Source organism: Salvelinus fontinalis, chromosome 29 (assembly GCF_029448725.1).
Source record: "Salvelinus fontinalis isolate EN_2023a chromosome 29, ASM2944872v1, whole genome shotgun sequence".
Taxonomy (NCBI): domain Eukaryota; kingdom Metazoa; phylum Chordata; class Actinopteri; order Salmoniformes; family Salmonidae; genus Salvelinus; species Salvelinus fontinalis.
The window spans coordinates 5,895,848-5,909,914 of NC_074693.1; the positions used below are offsets into that span (position 1 = coordinate 5,895,848).

At 44.8% G+C, this 14,067-nt stretch overlaps 1 protein-coding gene across 2 annotated transcripts in view; it reads left to right on the forward strand.

Annotated features, from left to right (window-relative positions):
- Positions 1-196: 196 nt before the first annotated feature.
- LOC129827344 (zinc finger protein 711-like) overlaps positions 197-14,067 on the forward strand; it is a 14,240-nt gene continuing 369 nt past the window's right edge. The window contains exons 1-10 of one of the 2 annotated variants that reach the window (XM_055888106.1): positions 197-424; positions 2,796-2,875; positions 3,098-3,185; positions 3,432-3,694; positions 3,797-4,025; positions 5,644-5,793; positions 7,174-7,311; positions 9,262-9,399; positions 10,146-10,312; positions 12,901-14,067. The exon at positions 12,901-14,067 is cut by the window's right edge and continues 369 nt beyond it. In XM_055888106.1, coding sequence (XP_055744081.1) covers positions 3,107-3,185; positions 3,432-3,694; positions 3,797-4,025; positions 5,644-5,793; positions 7,174-7,311; positions 9,262-9,399; positions 10,146-10,312; positions 12,901-14,043 — 2,307 coding nt within the window. In that variant the 5' untranslated portion in view covers positions 197-424; positions 2,796-2,875; positions 3,098-3,106 and the 3' untranslated portion in view covers positions 14,044-14,067. Of the gene's footprint in view, positions 425-2,795; positions 2,876-3,097; positions 3,186-3,431; positions 4,026-5,643; positions 5,794-7,173; positions 7,312-9,261; positions 9,400-10,145; positions 10,313-12,900 lie in introns of both variants that reach the window. The other variant, XM_055888105.1, reaches the window with a different exon arrangement.

Sequence of the window (14,067 nt, forward strand, 5' to 3'; positions counted from 1 at the left end):
TAGGAACTATGAATGTGTATGCACATGATTGATTATGCACTGCTGTCCTCTATCCAATGTTGAACCTTGCTTGATAATCACACACACATAAAGTATATTTTTTATTTAATCAACTGCTGTAACAATCCTGATCAATCGGTAAATAGTACGTTGTCTATCAACTTGACAACATCGATTTGGACTCGAAGCTCTCCCTTGCGTGACGCAAATAGACAGGGATCAGCGCTAAACGAGGCCACGCATTGTCTGCCCTCCCTTGGTTGCAAGCGAGCAACGTGATTGGCCCAGGCCTCGGAAAGAGTGCCCGGGGATCCAAATGTACAGGCCGCATTTAGCTTAGTGTCGAAAAATATACCCAAACAATAACAGACAAAACCGAGAAAGAAGAAATAACGACGATATATTTGAAGGAGTCCATAATCAGGTAAAAGCATTCGAAACGATTGAAATTGCATATCGTATATGAGACTAGGGCCCAGTCGGCTGTTGCGGGCCTTCAGCTCCCCGGGAAACAACATGGTTGATTATGCCGCATGCGCTAGCTAACATGTCCCTTCTCAATTAAAAATGCATCGATAAATGTTGTGAATGCACACGTCGCTTGTGTTTACATTGTGGTATCGATTGCGTGTCAAGTTGTTCATTTAGCACCAATCGTTGATTTGTGGAGGTTTCTGGAGTTTTAAAACACGCTAACTAACAAGCTATCTAACCAAAATGGTGGAATCGATATTGGCTAACGTTGTTGTGGGCGCAACGTTTCAGAAATATACAGTAAAGAACAGCCATTAAGCACCACACACACAGTTCAACGACAAATGACTATTCTATATACATCTCCTTTCTTTGCAGTATTGCACAACGTTGCGTTTGTGGAATTTCCCCCCAGATATCGGCATCCGCAGCAAAACGTCTGCATAACGCCAAACAAGCTTGCTTAGTTAGCTAGGTAGCTTATCTAGTTATTAGCTAGCTGACTAGCCCGTTACATATATCCCACCCAATGAATGTGGATTGACTAACATGTTTGCAAGTGTTACCACGGACATTTGGCAATCGGGTGGATGTGGTAACACTAGGTAGTTGGTTATCTTGATTTATTTTAAATGGCGAGTGCTCGCTAGCTTGCCCTGCTTCAGATGCATAATCCAGGCAACCATGAAATTGGGCAAAGAACGGTGGGCGTGTGTGGGACAGCGCAAATCATTACAATTAAGAAGCAGGAAAAACAACAGATCCGTTCTAGGTCCTTTTCGACATTTTAAACCTGGAACGGTCTCATAATAGAAATATATGGCTCAATATCTCATTATTCATTCATATTCAATATGAGCTAGGACTGACTCAAATGGCATCAACAAGTGTTAACTAATCAACACTTTCCACTGCAGCACCAGTTGAGTATGTGGTCATATTTTTTCCAGACATTAATTAAGGCAAGACAGACACCAGCAGCTATACCAGCAGCGAGAATACTGCAGTTTCAACATCCTTATCATCATAAAATAGCGTACACAGAGAATATCTTGTCAAAGACTGTTCTCTCTGCTACCGCACGGCAAGCGATACTGGAGAACCAAGTCCAAGAGGCTTCTTTACAGCTTCTACCCCCTAGCCATAAGCTAATCAAATGGCTACCCAGACTATTTGCATTGCCTCTATTATCTATGCATAGTCACCTTAACTCTACCTACATGTACATATTACCTCGACTAACTGGTTCCCCTGCACATTGACTGTGTACCGGTACCCCCTGTATATAGCCTCCACATTGTCTCTGTACCGGTACCCCCTGTATATAGCCTCCACATTGACTCTGTACCGGTACCCCCTGTATATAGCCTCCACATTGACTCTGTACCGGTACCCCCTGTATATAGCCTCCACATTGTCTCTGTACCGGTACCCCCTGTATATAGCCTCCACATTGTCTCTGTACCGGTACCCCCTGTATATAGCCTCCACATTGACTCTGTACCGGTACCCCCTGTATATAGCCTCCACATTGACTCTGTACCGGTACCCCCTGTATATAGCCTCCACATTGACTCTGTACCGTAACACCCTGTATATAGCCTCCACATTGACTCTGTACCGTAACACCCTGTATATAGCCTCCATATTGACTCTGTACCGTAACACCCTGTATATAGCCTCCACATTGACTCTGTACCGTAACACTCTGTATATAGCCTCCACATTGACTCTGTACCGTTACCCCCTGTATATAGCCTCCACATCGACTCTGTACCGGTACCCCCTGTATATAGCCTCCACATTGTCTCTGTACCGGTACCCCCTGTATATAGCCTCCACATTGACTCTGTACCGTAACACCCTGTATATAGCCTCCACATTGACTCTGTACCGTAACACCCTGTATATAGCCTCCACATTGACTCTGTACCGTAACACCCTGTATATAGCCTCCACATTGACTCTGTACCGTAACACCCTGTATATAGCCTCCACATTGACTCTGTACCGTAACACCCTGTATATAGCCTCCCTGCTGTTATTTTACTGCTGCATGTTACTTTTATTTTTTTACTGATCTATTTTTTACTTAACACTTTTTCTTAACTGCATTGTTAGTTAAGGGCTTGTAAGTAAGCATTTCACTGTAAGATCTACACTTGTTGTATTCGGCACATGTGACAAATAACATTTGATTTGATCTACCGGGTATGTGATGTCATCAGCCTTTCCCACATTTCCTCTCATGGCACATGGATGAAAGATCCATGTTTTCAGTGGCATCTATCTCACAGCTTATGTTGTCCCTTCCTTTGCAGGGTTCTCTCCCCCGATGGAAGGAAGAAACACCAGCAACACACTGTTCTTGTTTTAGAGAGCATTGGCATCAAATGTGAAGGTAATACACACTGACACTAATCAATATCCAGGGCCTGTATCCACAAAGTGTCTCCCGAGTAGGAGTGCTGATCTAGGATCTGTCCATGTAATATTATTCATTATGATCTAAAGGCCAAACTGATCCTAGTTCAGCACTCTGAGATGCTTTGTGTAACGAATATAGAACCTCTGAAATGATGTGTAGGCCTAACATTAATCATTTTATTTACGCCTTTTTCAGATCAAAGAGATGGACCACGGCGGAGGGATCCTGGAGCTACACACACAGGAGTTAAAGATGCCTCACACCATGATCATGCAGGACTTTGGTAGGTCAATATGGCCTTTTGATAATGTATATGTTGTGTTCATTAGTCTTCACATGAGAGCCCAATGCCTCATGCAAAGCTAGATGCTGACCACACTACAGCAATGTCTTGTGTAGCTGTATCTTACAATCCTTTTTTGGGTGTTTTTCCACTAAGAGGAAAGCCTGGAAAAGCCTCAGTCCAAAGCAGGGCTTTAGTGGAAACTTTCCTATAATAATATTCCCCTCTTACTGTTTCCCTGTACAGTGGCAGGAATGAGGGGCCTGGCCCACATCGAAGGGGATCACATTGTGGTATCCATGCCAGAGGGCATGCTCCTGTCTGACGTCATGACGGACGAAGGCATTCTGCTGGAGCACGGCCTGGAGGTGGAGGGCCTCGAGACGGAGGTGGAGGGCCTCGAGACGGAGGTGGAGGGCCTCGAGACGGAGGTGGAGGGCCTCGAGACGGAGGTGGTGGAGCTGGAAACACAGATGGTCGAGGGCCTCGAGGAAGACCTAGAGACGGAGGTGATTGAAGGCCCTGACATCGGCCACGAGCACTTGCTGGGCGCCGAAGTGGCTATGGACTCTCACCACCTTCACCATGTTCTAACCTCAGACCTCATTCAGGGCTCAGTCCACCATCACCACCACATGCCAGACCAGCTCTTTGTGGAGCACCAGGAGGAGGACGGGGTGGAGGGCTTGGACCAGGAGGTGCTTGTTGGGGAGGAGTTGGGGCAGGAGGAGACAGTGATCCAGGCCCACGAGGAGCTGGAGGTGGAGGCTGTCTCTCTGCAGACTGATGAGGATGAGGAGGATGTGAAGAGCACCTCGGAGGACTACCTCATGATCTCCTGTGAGTCAACTAACCAACTAGCCCTACAACCTACACTGAACAAAAATGTAAAAGCAACATGTAAAGAGTTGGTCCCATGTTTCATGAGCTGAAATAAAGCACAAAAAGCTTATTTCTCTCAAGTTTTGTGCACACATTTGTTTACGTCCCTGTTAGTGAGCATTTCTGCTTTGCAAAGATAATCCATCCACCTGACAGGTGTGGCATATCAAGAAGCTGGTTAAACAGCATGATCATTACACAGATGCACCTTGCGCTGGGGGCAATAAAAGGCCACTCTAAAATGTGCAATTTTGTCACAGCACAATGCCACAGATGTCTCAATTTTTGAGGGAGTGTGCAATTGGATTGCTGACTGCAGGAATGTCCACCAGAGCTGTTGCCAGGGAATTGAATGGTAATTTCTCTACCATAAGCCACCTCTAATGTCGTTTTAGAGAATTTGTCCGTATGTCCAACCGGCCTCACAACCGCAGACCATGTGTATGGTGTCGTGTAGACGAGCGGTTTGCTGTTGTGAACGGAGTGCCCCATGGTGGTTATCGTATGGGCAGGCATAAGCTACAGACAACGAACACAATTGCATTTTATCGATGGCAATTTGAATGCACAGAGATACTACGACAAGCTCCTGAGGCCCATTGTCGTGCCATTCATCCACCCGTCACCACCTCATGTTTCAGCATGATAATGCACAGCCCCATGTCGCAAGGATCTGTACACAATTCCTGGAAGCTGATAATGTCCCAGTTCTTCCATGGCCTTCATACTCACCAGACATGTCTCCAGAGTGGCGCAGCGGTCTAAGGCACTGCATCTCAATGATAGATGCCCTGGTTCAAATCCAGGCTGTATCACAACCGGCCGTGTTTGAAGTCCCATAGGGCGGCGCACCGTTGGCCCAGCGTCATCCGGGTTTGGCCGGTGTAGGCCGTCATTGTAAATAAGAATTTGTTCTTAAATGACTTGCCTAGTTAAATAAATTAAAAATAAAAACATGTTTGGGATGCTCTGGATCGACGTGTCTGACGGCGTGTTCCAGTTCCCGCCAATATCCAGCAACTTCACACAGCCATTGAAGAGGAGTGGGACAACATTCCACAGGTCACAATCAACCGCCTGATCAACTCTATGCGAAAGAGATGTCGCGCTGCATGAGGCAAATGGTGGTCACACCAGATACCGACTGGTTTCCTGATCCACGCCTCTACCTTTTTTTCATAAGTTGTGTGTGACCAGCAGATGCATATCTGTATTCCCGGACATTTGAAATCCATAGATTAGGGCCTAATGAATTTATCTAAATTGACTGATTTCTGTATTACTGAGTTACAGTTCATATATCTTTGAAATTGTTGCATATTGCGTTTTTATTTTTGTTCGGTGTATAAAAAGGCTTGATTTCATTGAATGATTAGTGCTCTACGGTGTGGCGCTGTTGTGTCTTTTTAATCATTGTTTACAACTACTGCAAATGAATAGGCTAGAATACATCTGAAGGATTGTTTGGAGAGCATTTCATGAGCTCTTCTGGACATTTTTTGCCTCCCAAGTCCTTGTTGTCCTACCCTGCTGTGGGGTAAAAGCTAACTGCGATGTGTTATTTGTGTTTATCCAGTGGATGACGTTGGTGAGAAGCTGGACATAGGAGACACTCCTCTAGAGATCACTACTGAGGTGATGCAGGACGACGCCTCCAACAAGGAGGGGTCAGAGGTCATCAAGGTCTACATTTTCAAAGCAGAGGCCGATGACGATGTGGAGATAGGTGAGTGGTACTTCTGTCACGTTCAAAACAACTGGGAACTCGGAAAATCTCAGACTTCAGTGCGTTCAAGACGACTGGGAATGCATAAAAAACAAACTCCAACTGGGGAAAATCGTTTTGAACGGTCATCCACCTTGGAATCCTTACTCGGAAACTCTGGCATCTTTCTTGAGCTACGAATTTCCGACCTGAAGATCAACGACGCTATGATTTGAACTCGGTTATTTCAGTTCCCAGTTGTCTTGAAAGCACCATTCTTTCATCAAAGAGTCCAACATTTCAAGAGGCTCATGTCAATTGAAACGCGAAGCAGCATTTTGCATATTGTAAATGGCATCAAATTATTATCTTCTAACTTCTAGTATCAGCTACATACATGGATATGATACTTTAGATGGTAAGGCTTCCTCAGAGGAGTAGAGAGATAGTAAAACACAGTTTACACAATCTAGGTTTCCATCCAATTGGCAACCAGATTTTCATGTGAATATTCCAAAATCTACATAAAGAAAATATGTGCATTTTGCCACCAGTGGTGTTTCCAACAAAAGGACTTGTTGCTGATTTTATATAAATCAGTGTGTGATGACGTTGTGCACACAATGTACTTTTTTGCTTAAGTTTTCATGTGGTGAATAAAAATCTCATGGTCAATGTGTTTCCATTTGTAACTCTACCTATAGTTTTGTCACAAACTGTTACGTTAAATGTCAGATGTGCCTAACCTGGTCTTGGCACAACAGCTCACGTATACGGTGAGGATAGACTAGTCTACATGTCGAGATTATTATGGATAAAAGCCTGAATATTTTTATTTGTCAAACGGCAGTCAAGCATCAATCATCATGTCACCAGAATTAGACAGACATAGCTGGGGGGAGGAGACAGACATGGCCGGGGGGTGTCTGGGGGAGGAGACAGACATGGCCGGGGGGTGTCTGGGGGAGGAGACAGACATGGCCGGGGGGTGTCTGGGGGAGGAGACAGACATGGCTGTGAAGGACCAATCCCAGTCAGAGGAAGATATCAGTGAGTAAACACTCTTCTTTAAAGAAATAACTCCTCTCACATGACTGCAGCTGTGAATGTTTTTTTAGTGGAACCCTTCATTTCACCTGTCCAATCATGTGATCAAACGTGACTGGATAGGTCAACAACAACAAAAAGGTTCCAACAAATAGCTTTCACAGGTGCACTTCAAAAGGATCTGAACAGGGCTTCGGGCAAATGAAGAAAGTGTTTGTACATGTCCTGTAACTGACTATCTCTGTGTCTCTGTATTCCAGACTGGGCTGACATGGCTGAGCAGGTGTAGGTGATTGTAGGTGAGGAGGAGGATAAGGGTTGTTACTGAATCTGTCTGTCTCTGTGTGTTTACAGATGTGTCAGACATGGCAGAGCAGGTGTACATGGAGGTGATTGTAGGAGAGGAGGAGACCTCAGCAGTCCAGGAGAACCAGCTAGATGACTCTCCAAACAGCAAGATGTTTGTCCCGGTCTCCTGGGCTGCTGCCTACGGTAAGGAATAAGGATTCACTACTGTCTTGTGATCAACTGGTTTTATATTCAGTAATAACAGCATTCCTTCAGCTGGATATAACACACACTCAACTATGGGCTCTGTTAAAACAAACCTAATGAAATGGTAAATCCAAGCGCTGGCAGTACCACTATCGGTTCGGGGGCGTGTCAGAAATATTTTTGCTATTTTCACAACCCCAAATGATCATCGCAGTGTTGGCGGTGGCGCGAAAGACTGGGTTTTGATGACTCAACAATTTGTGGGTGTGTTAAGGCTTGGCCAATCACATCGTGCTCCATGACTAAATATGTGGTAGCTTCAAGTTGTGTATTTACGGTCTTTTATGTGTTGCCTTGAAATCAACTCATATTCCAATGTTAGTCCATTTTTTGTTTGTTAAACATCTTACAGTAACAAAATGCAGACCTAACCATCTATCCAGCTGAAGGAATGCTTCAAGTATGTTAACTTGAACCTGTTTGCAGTCCACACTGTTCTACACTGAACAAAAATATAAACACAACATGTAAAGTATGTTTCATGAGCTGAAATAAAAGCTTCCAGACATTTTCCATACACACAAAGTTTCTCTCAAATGTTGTGCACAAATTTGTTTACATCCCTGTTAGTGAATGTTTCTCCTTTGCCAAGATAATCCATCCACCTGACAGGTGTGGCAAATCAGGAAGCTGATTAAACAGCATGATCATTACACAGGTGCACCCTGTGCCGGGAACTCTAAAATGTGCAGTTTTTGTTGTCACACAACACAATGCCAGAGATGATTTGGAAAGGCACACCTGTCAATGTAAGGTCCCACAGTTGATAGTGCATGTCAGAGCAAAAACCAAGTCTTGAGGTTGAATCAATCATACATAGAGCTCAGAGACAGGATTGTTTTGGGGCACGGATCTGGGGAAGGGTATCAAAAAGCGGCATTGAAGGTCCCCAAGAACACAGTACACAGTGGCTTCCATGATTCTTAAACGGAAGAAGTTTGGAACCACCAAGACTCTTCCTAGAGCTGGCAACCTGGGCAAACTGAGCAATCGGGGGTGAAGGGCCTTGGTCAGAGAGGTGACCAAGAACCTGATTGTTCCTCTGTAGAGATGGGAGAACCTTCCAAAAGGACAATCATCTCTGCAGCACACCACCAATTGGGTCTTTATGGTAGAGTGGCCAGACGGAAGCCACTCCTCAGTAAAAGGCACCTAGAGGACTCTCAAAACAAGATTCACTGGTCTGAATGCCAAGCATCACTTCTGGAGGAAACCTGGCACCATCCCTGTGGTGAAGCATGGTGGTGGCAGCATCATGGGAGACTAGTCAGGATCGAGGGAAAGATGAACAGAGCAAAGTACAGAGAGATTCTTTATGAAATCTGCTCCAGAGTGCTCAGCACCTCACACTGGAGGGAAGTTCACCATACAACAGGACAACGACCCTAAGCACACAGCCAAACGCAGGAGTAGCTTCGGGACAAGTCTCTATGTCCTGAGAGGCCCAGCCAGAGCCCAGACTTGAACCCGATCAAACATCTCTGGAGAGACCTGGAAATAGCTGTGCAGCGACGCTACCCATCCAACCTGACAGAGCTTGAGAGGATCAGAGAAGAATGGAAGAAACTCCCAAAGTACAGGTGTGCCAAGCTTGTAGCATCATACTCAAGAAGACTGTAATCACTGCCAAAGGTGCTTCAACAAAGTACTGAGTAAAGGGTCTGAATACTTATGTAAATATGTTTTATTTTTTATACATTTTCTAATACATTTTAATACATCTAATACATTTTTTTCTTTGTCATTATGGGGTATTGTGTAGATTGATGAGGGGGGGTGGGAACTATTGAATCCATTTTAGAATAAGGGTGTAACAAAATGTGGAAAAGGTCAAAGTGCCTGAATACTTTCTGAAGTAGGTGTCTCCCCCCTGCTGTTTATATATAGATAACAGTATGGACACAGTGAAGAATGGAGGGACCAGGCCCTACATCCAGATCAGAGACAGTCAGGGTACCAACAGAGCCCTCAAACAGAAGATCAAGAAGAAGAAGAGGAAGGGAGAGACACGGCAGTGCCAGACCGGTACAGACAGACATTACATTATCACGGCAGTGCCAGACCGGTACAGACAGACATTACATTATCACGGCAGTGCCAGACCGGTACAGACAGACATTACATTATCACGGCAGTGCCAGACCGGTACAGACAGACATTACATTATCACGGCAGTGCCAGACCGGTACAGACAGACATTACATTATCACGGCAGTGCCAGACCGGTACAGTGTGACATTACATTATCACGGCAGTGCCAGACCGGTACAGACAGACATTACATTATCACGGCAGTGCCAGACCGGTACAGACGGACATTACATTATCACGGCAGTGCCAGACCGGTACAGACGGACATTACATTATCACGGCAGTGCCAGACCGGTACAGACAGACATTACATTATCACGGCAGTGCCAGACCGGTACAGACAGACATTACATTATCACGGCAGTGCCAGACCGGTACAGACAGACATTACATTATCACGGCAGTGCCAGACCGGTACAGACAGACATTACATTATCACGGCAGTGCCAGACCGGTACAGACAGACATTACATTATCCCTTCAGCTGACATGAGCCCAAAGAACATACATTCAGGAGATATAGCGAGTTGTATCAAATTATCAGAGGGATGGAAACATGGCAGAAATTCCCTTTTGCTTTCTTTTTGTGGCTTGAAATTCAGCTTATTGTTAGATCTTGTAGTGCGTTTTTTTTTTATCTAGTCCTCAGTAATATACAGTATCTCCCTGTCTCATCCCAGCTGTGATCATCGGTCCAGACGGCATGCCCCTGACCGTCTACCCCTGTCACATCTGTGGTAAGAAGTTCAGATCACAAGGCTTCCTCAAGTGCCACATGAAGAACCATCCTGACCACCACGTTAAGAAGTACCAGTGTACCGACTGTGACTTCACCACCAACAAGAAGGTCTCTGTCGTCTCTCATCTTATCTGTTATTATTCCTCTTTTCTTCTCCCCTTCATTCTCTCTATTATTTTATGTTATTTAAGCAGTAATGCCTGAGAATCCGGGAATTATCATATGACAACTTCTGACAAGTTCTGTTCTGAGGCCCAAGGTGAAGTCAAGGGCCGGGATACAGCCCTTGGAGGGAGTTGTCCCACTATAATTCCCAGGTTCGAGGGCATTATTGCTTTTATGAAACGGTTGCCAACATATTTATAAAAAATATGAATTATATTTTATAATTATAAAAATTTATTTTTAATGAGTACACTTGTTTTTGCGTTCTGTGGTTGCTACCAAGCAGGCTGGTCGTTCATTCGACTGTACAGTTGAAGTCGGAGGTTTACATACACCTTAGCCAAATACATTTAAACTCAGTTTTTCAATATTCCTGACATTTTAATCCTAGTAAAAATTCCCTGTCTTAGGTCAGTTAAGATCACCACTTTATTATAAGAATGTGAAATGTCAGAATAATAGTAGAGAGAATTATTTATTTCAGCTTTTCTTTCTTTCGTCACATTCCCAGTGGGTCAGAAGTTTACATACACTCAATTAATATTTGGTAGCATTGCCTTTAAATTGTTTAACTTGGGTCAAACTTTTCGGGTAGCCTTCCACAAGCTTCACACAATAGGTTGGGTGAATTTTGACCCATTCCTCCTGACAGAGCTGGTGTAACTGAGTCAGGTTTGTAGGCCTCCATGCTCACACACACTTTTTCAGTTCTGCCCACAATTTTTTTTATGGGATTGAAGTCATGGCTTTGTGATGGCCACTCCAATACCTTGACTTTGTTGTCCTTAAGCCATTTGGCCACAATTTTGGAAGTATGCTTGGGGTCATTGTCCATTTGGAAGACCCATTTGCGACCAAGCTTTAACTTCCTGACTGATGTCTTGAGATGTTGCTTCAATATATCCACATAATTTTCCATCCTCATGATGCCATCTATTTTGTGAAGTGCACTAGTCCCTCCTGCAGCAAAGCACATCCACAACATGATGCTGCCACCCCCGTGCTTCACGGTTGGGGTGGTGTTCTTCGGCTTGCAAGCGTCCCTCTTTTTCTTCCAAACATAACAATGGTCATTATGGCCAAAGAGTTCTATTTTTGTTTCATCAGACCAGAGGACATTTCTCCAAAAAGTACGATCTTTGTCCCCATGTGCAGTTGCAAATCGTAGTCTGGCTTTTTTATGGCGATTTTGGAGCAGTGGCTTCTTCCTTGCTGAGTGGCCTTTCAGGTTATGTCGATATAGGACTCGTTTTACTGTGGATATAGATACTTTTGTACCTGTTTCCTCCAGCATCTTCACAAGGTCCTTTGCTGTTGTTCTGGGATTGATTTGCACTTTTCGCACCAAAGTACGTTCATCTCTAGGAGACAGAACGCGTCTCCTTCCTGAGCGGTATGACAGCTGCGTGGTCCCATGGTGTTTATACTTGCGTTCTATTGTTTGTACAGATGAACGTGGTACCTTCAGGCGTTTGGAAATTGCTCCCAAGGATGAAGCAGACTTGTGGAGGTCTACAATTTACTTTCTGAGGTCTTGGCTGATTTCTTTTGATTTTCCCATGTATTCAAGCAAAGAGGCACTGAGTTTGAAGGTAGGCCTTGAAATACATCCACAGGTACGCCTCCAATTAACTCAAATGATGTCAATTAGCCTATCAGAAGCTTCTAAACCCATAACATAATTTTCTGGAATTTTCCAAGCTCTTTAAAGGCCCAGTCAACTTAGTGAATGTAAACTTCTGACCCACTGGAATTGTGATACAGTGAATTATAAGTGAAATAATCTGTATGTAAACAATTTTTGGAAAAATGACTTGTCATGCACAAAGTAGATGTCCTAACCGACTTGCCAAAACTAGTTTGCCAACAAGAAATGTGTGGAGTGGTTGAAAAACGAGTTTTAATGACTCTGACCTAAGTGTATGTAAACTTCAGACTTGAACTGTAGCTAGCTAGCAGAGATTAAATGATGACGAGAGATAAATATTTTTTATAAATAATTATTTGAATAAATATCCAATAGGCCACACTGCGCTAATGAATGAATGGAATTCGGAGTGTTTACTGTTTCCATGGTGAATAATTAGTTTCATGTTCATTCTTGGGCTTGCTAGCCTATTGGCACAGGTGAGATCGAATTTGTAAAATGGTACATTGTTGCACAGGTCGTAGAGGCTTACAGGTAGGTTTATTCAACCCCCAACTGTTGCAAACCAAATGGTAGCATTGGAAGAATTATGTGTAGATGCTTTTTTCCCTTGGGAGATAAAGTTGATGAATTTCCTGCCTGGGATGAGGGACAGTGGAATAATGAGATGAATTCTTCATTGTATTTAGCAGGAGTCGTTGTCCCACCACTCCCATATATCAACCAATCAGCCTCCAGTATCGAAACAACCCGTTTTATATTATTACGTTGTTGACATTTTTCATTGTGATTGTTTCCCTTCCTACTTTTCCCTGTTAAGTGTGTTGATCTTGTGACATGTCTGTGAAACACGCTATAAATAAAATCTGTTTTGTTTTTCAAGGTCAACTTCCACAACCACCTGGAGTCCCACAAGCTACTGGTCCATCGCAGTGACAGAGACAGAACCTCTTCCCCAGAGTACCCAGAATACAACAGGACCACCGCAGAGTACCCAGAATACAACAGGACCACCGCAGAGTACCCAGAATACAACAGGACCTACACAGAATACACCCGGCGTTACCACGAAGACAGCCAGCTAGGGTCTAACAAGCTGATCCTGAGGGACAAGGAGTCCAAACTGCACCACTGTAAGTACTGTGACTATGAGACTGCAGAGCAGGGGCTCCTCAACCGCCACCTATTGGCCGTTCACAGTAGGAACTTCGCCCACGTGTGCGTGGAGTGCGCTAAAGGCTTCCGTCACCCGTCAGAGCTCAAGAAGCACATGCGGACCCACACGGGCGAGAAGCCGTACTGCTGCCCGCACTGTGACTTTCGCTGTGCAGACCAGTCCAACCTAAAGACTCACATCAAGAGCAAACACGGTGCCGACCTGCCTTTTAAGTGTGGCCACTGCCCCCAGGCCTACGCAGACGAGGGGGAGCTGCAGCGCCACACAGAGATGGTGCAGGGACACAAGACCCACCAGTGTCCCCACTGTGAACACAAGAGCACCAACTCCTCTGATCTAAAACGACACATTATATCTGTTCACACCAAAGACTTCCCTCACCAGTGTGACGTGTGTGAGAAGGGCTTCCACCGGCCCTCTGAGCTGAAGAAACACTCTGAGATGCACAAGGGCAGCAAGGTGCACCAGTGCAGGCACTGTAACTTCACGACCTCTGAACCTTTCACCCTCAGCAGACACATCCTGTCCGTTCACACCAAGGACCTCCCCTTTAAGTGTAAACGCTGCCGGCGAGGGTTCCGCCAGTCCGCGGAGCTGAAGAAACACATGAAGACCCACAGCGGGAGGAAAGTGTACCAGTGTCAGTACTGCGAGTACAACAGCCCGGACGCTTCAGGATTCAAACGCCACGTGATCTCGATCCACACCAAGGAATACCCCCACTGCTGTGACTACTGTTGTAAAGGCTTCAGAAGGCCCTCGGAGAAGAGTCAGCACATAGCCAGACATCACAAAGATATGCTGATGGAGCGATGTGAATACAGTGACGACACAACGTTACCCGGATAGAAACAGACTGCACACACTCTTCAG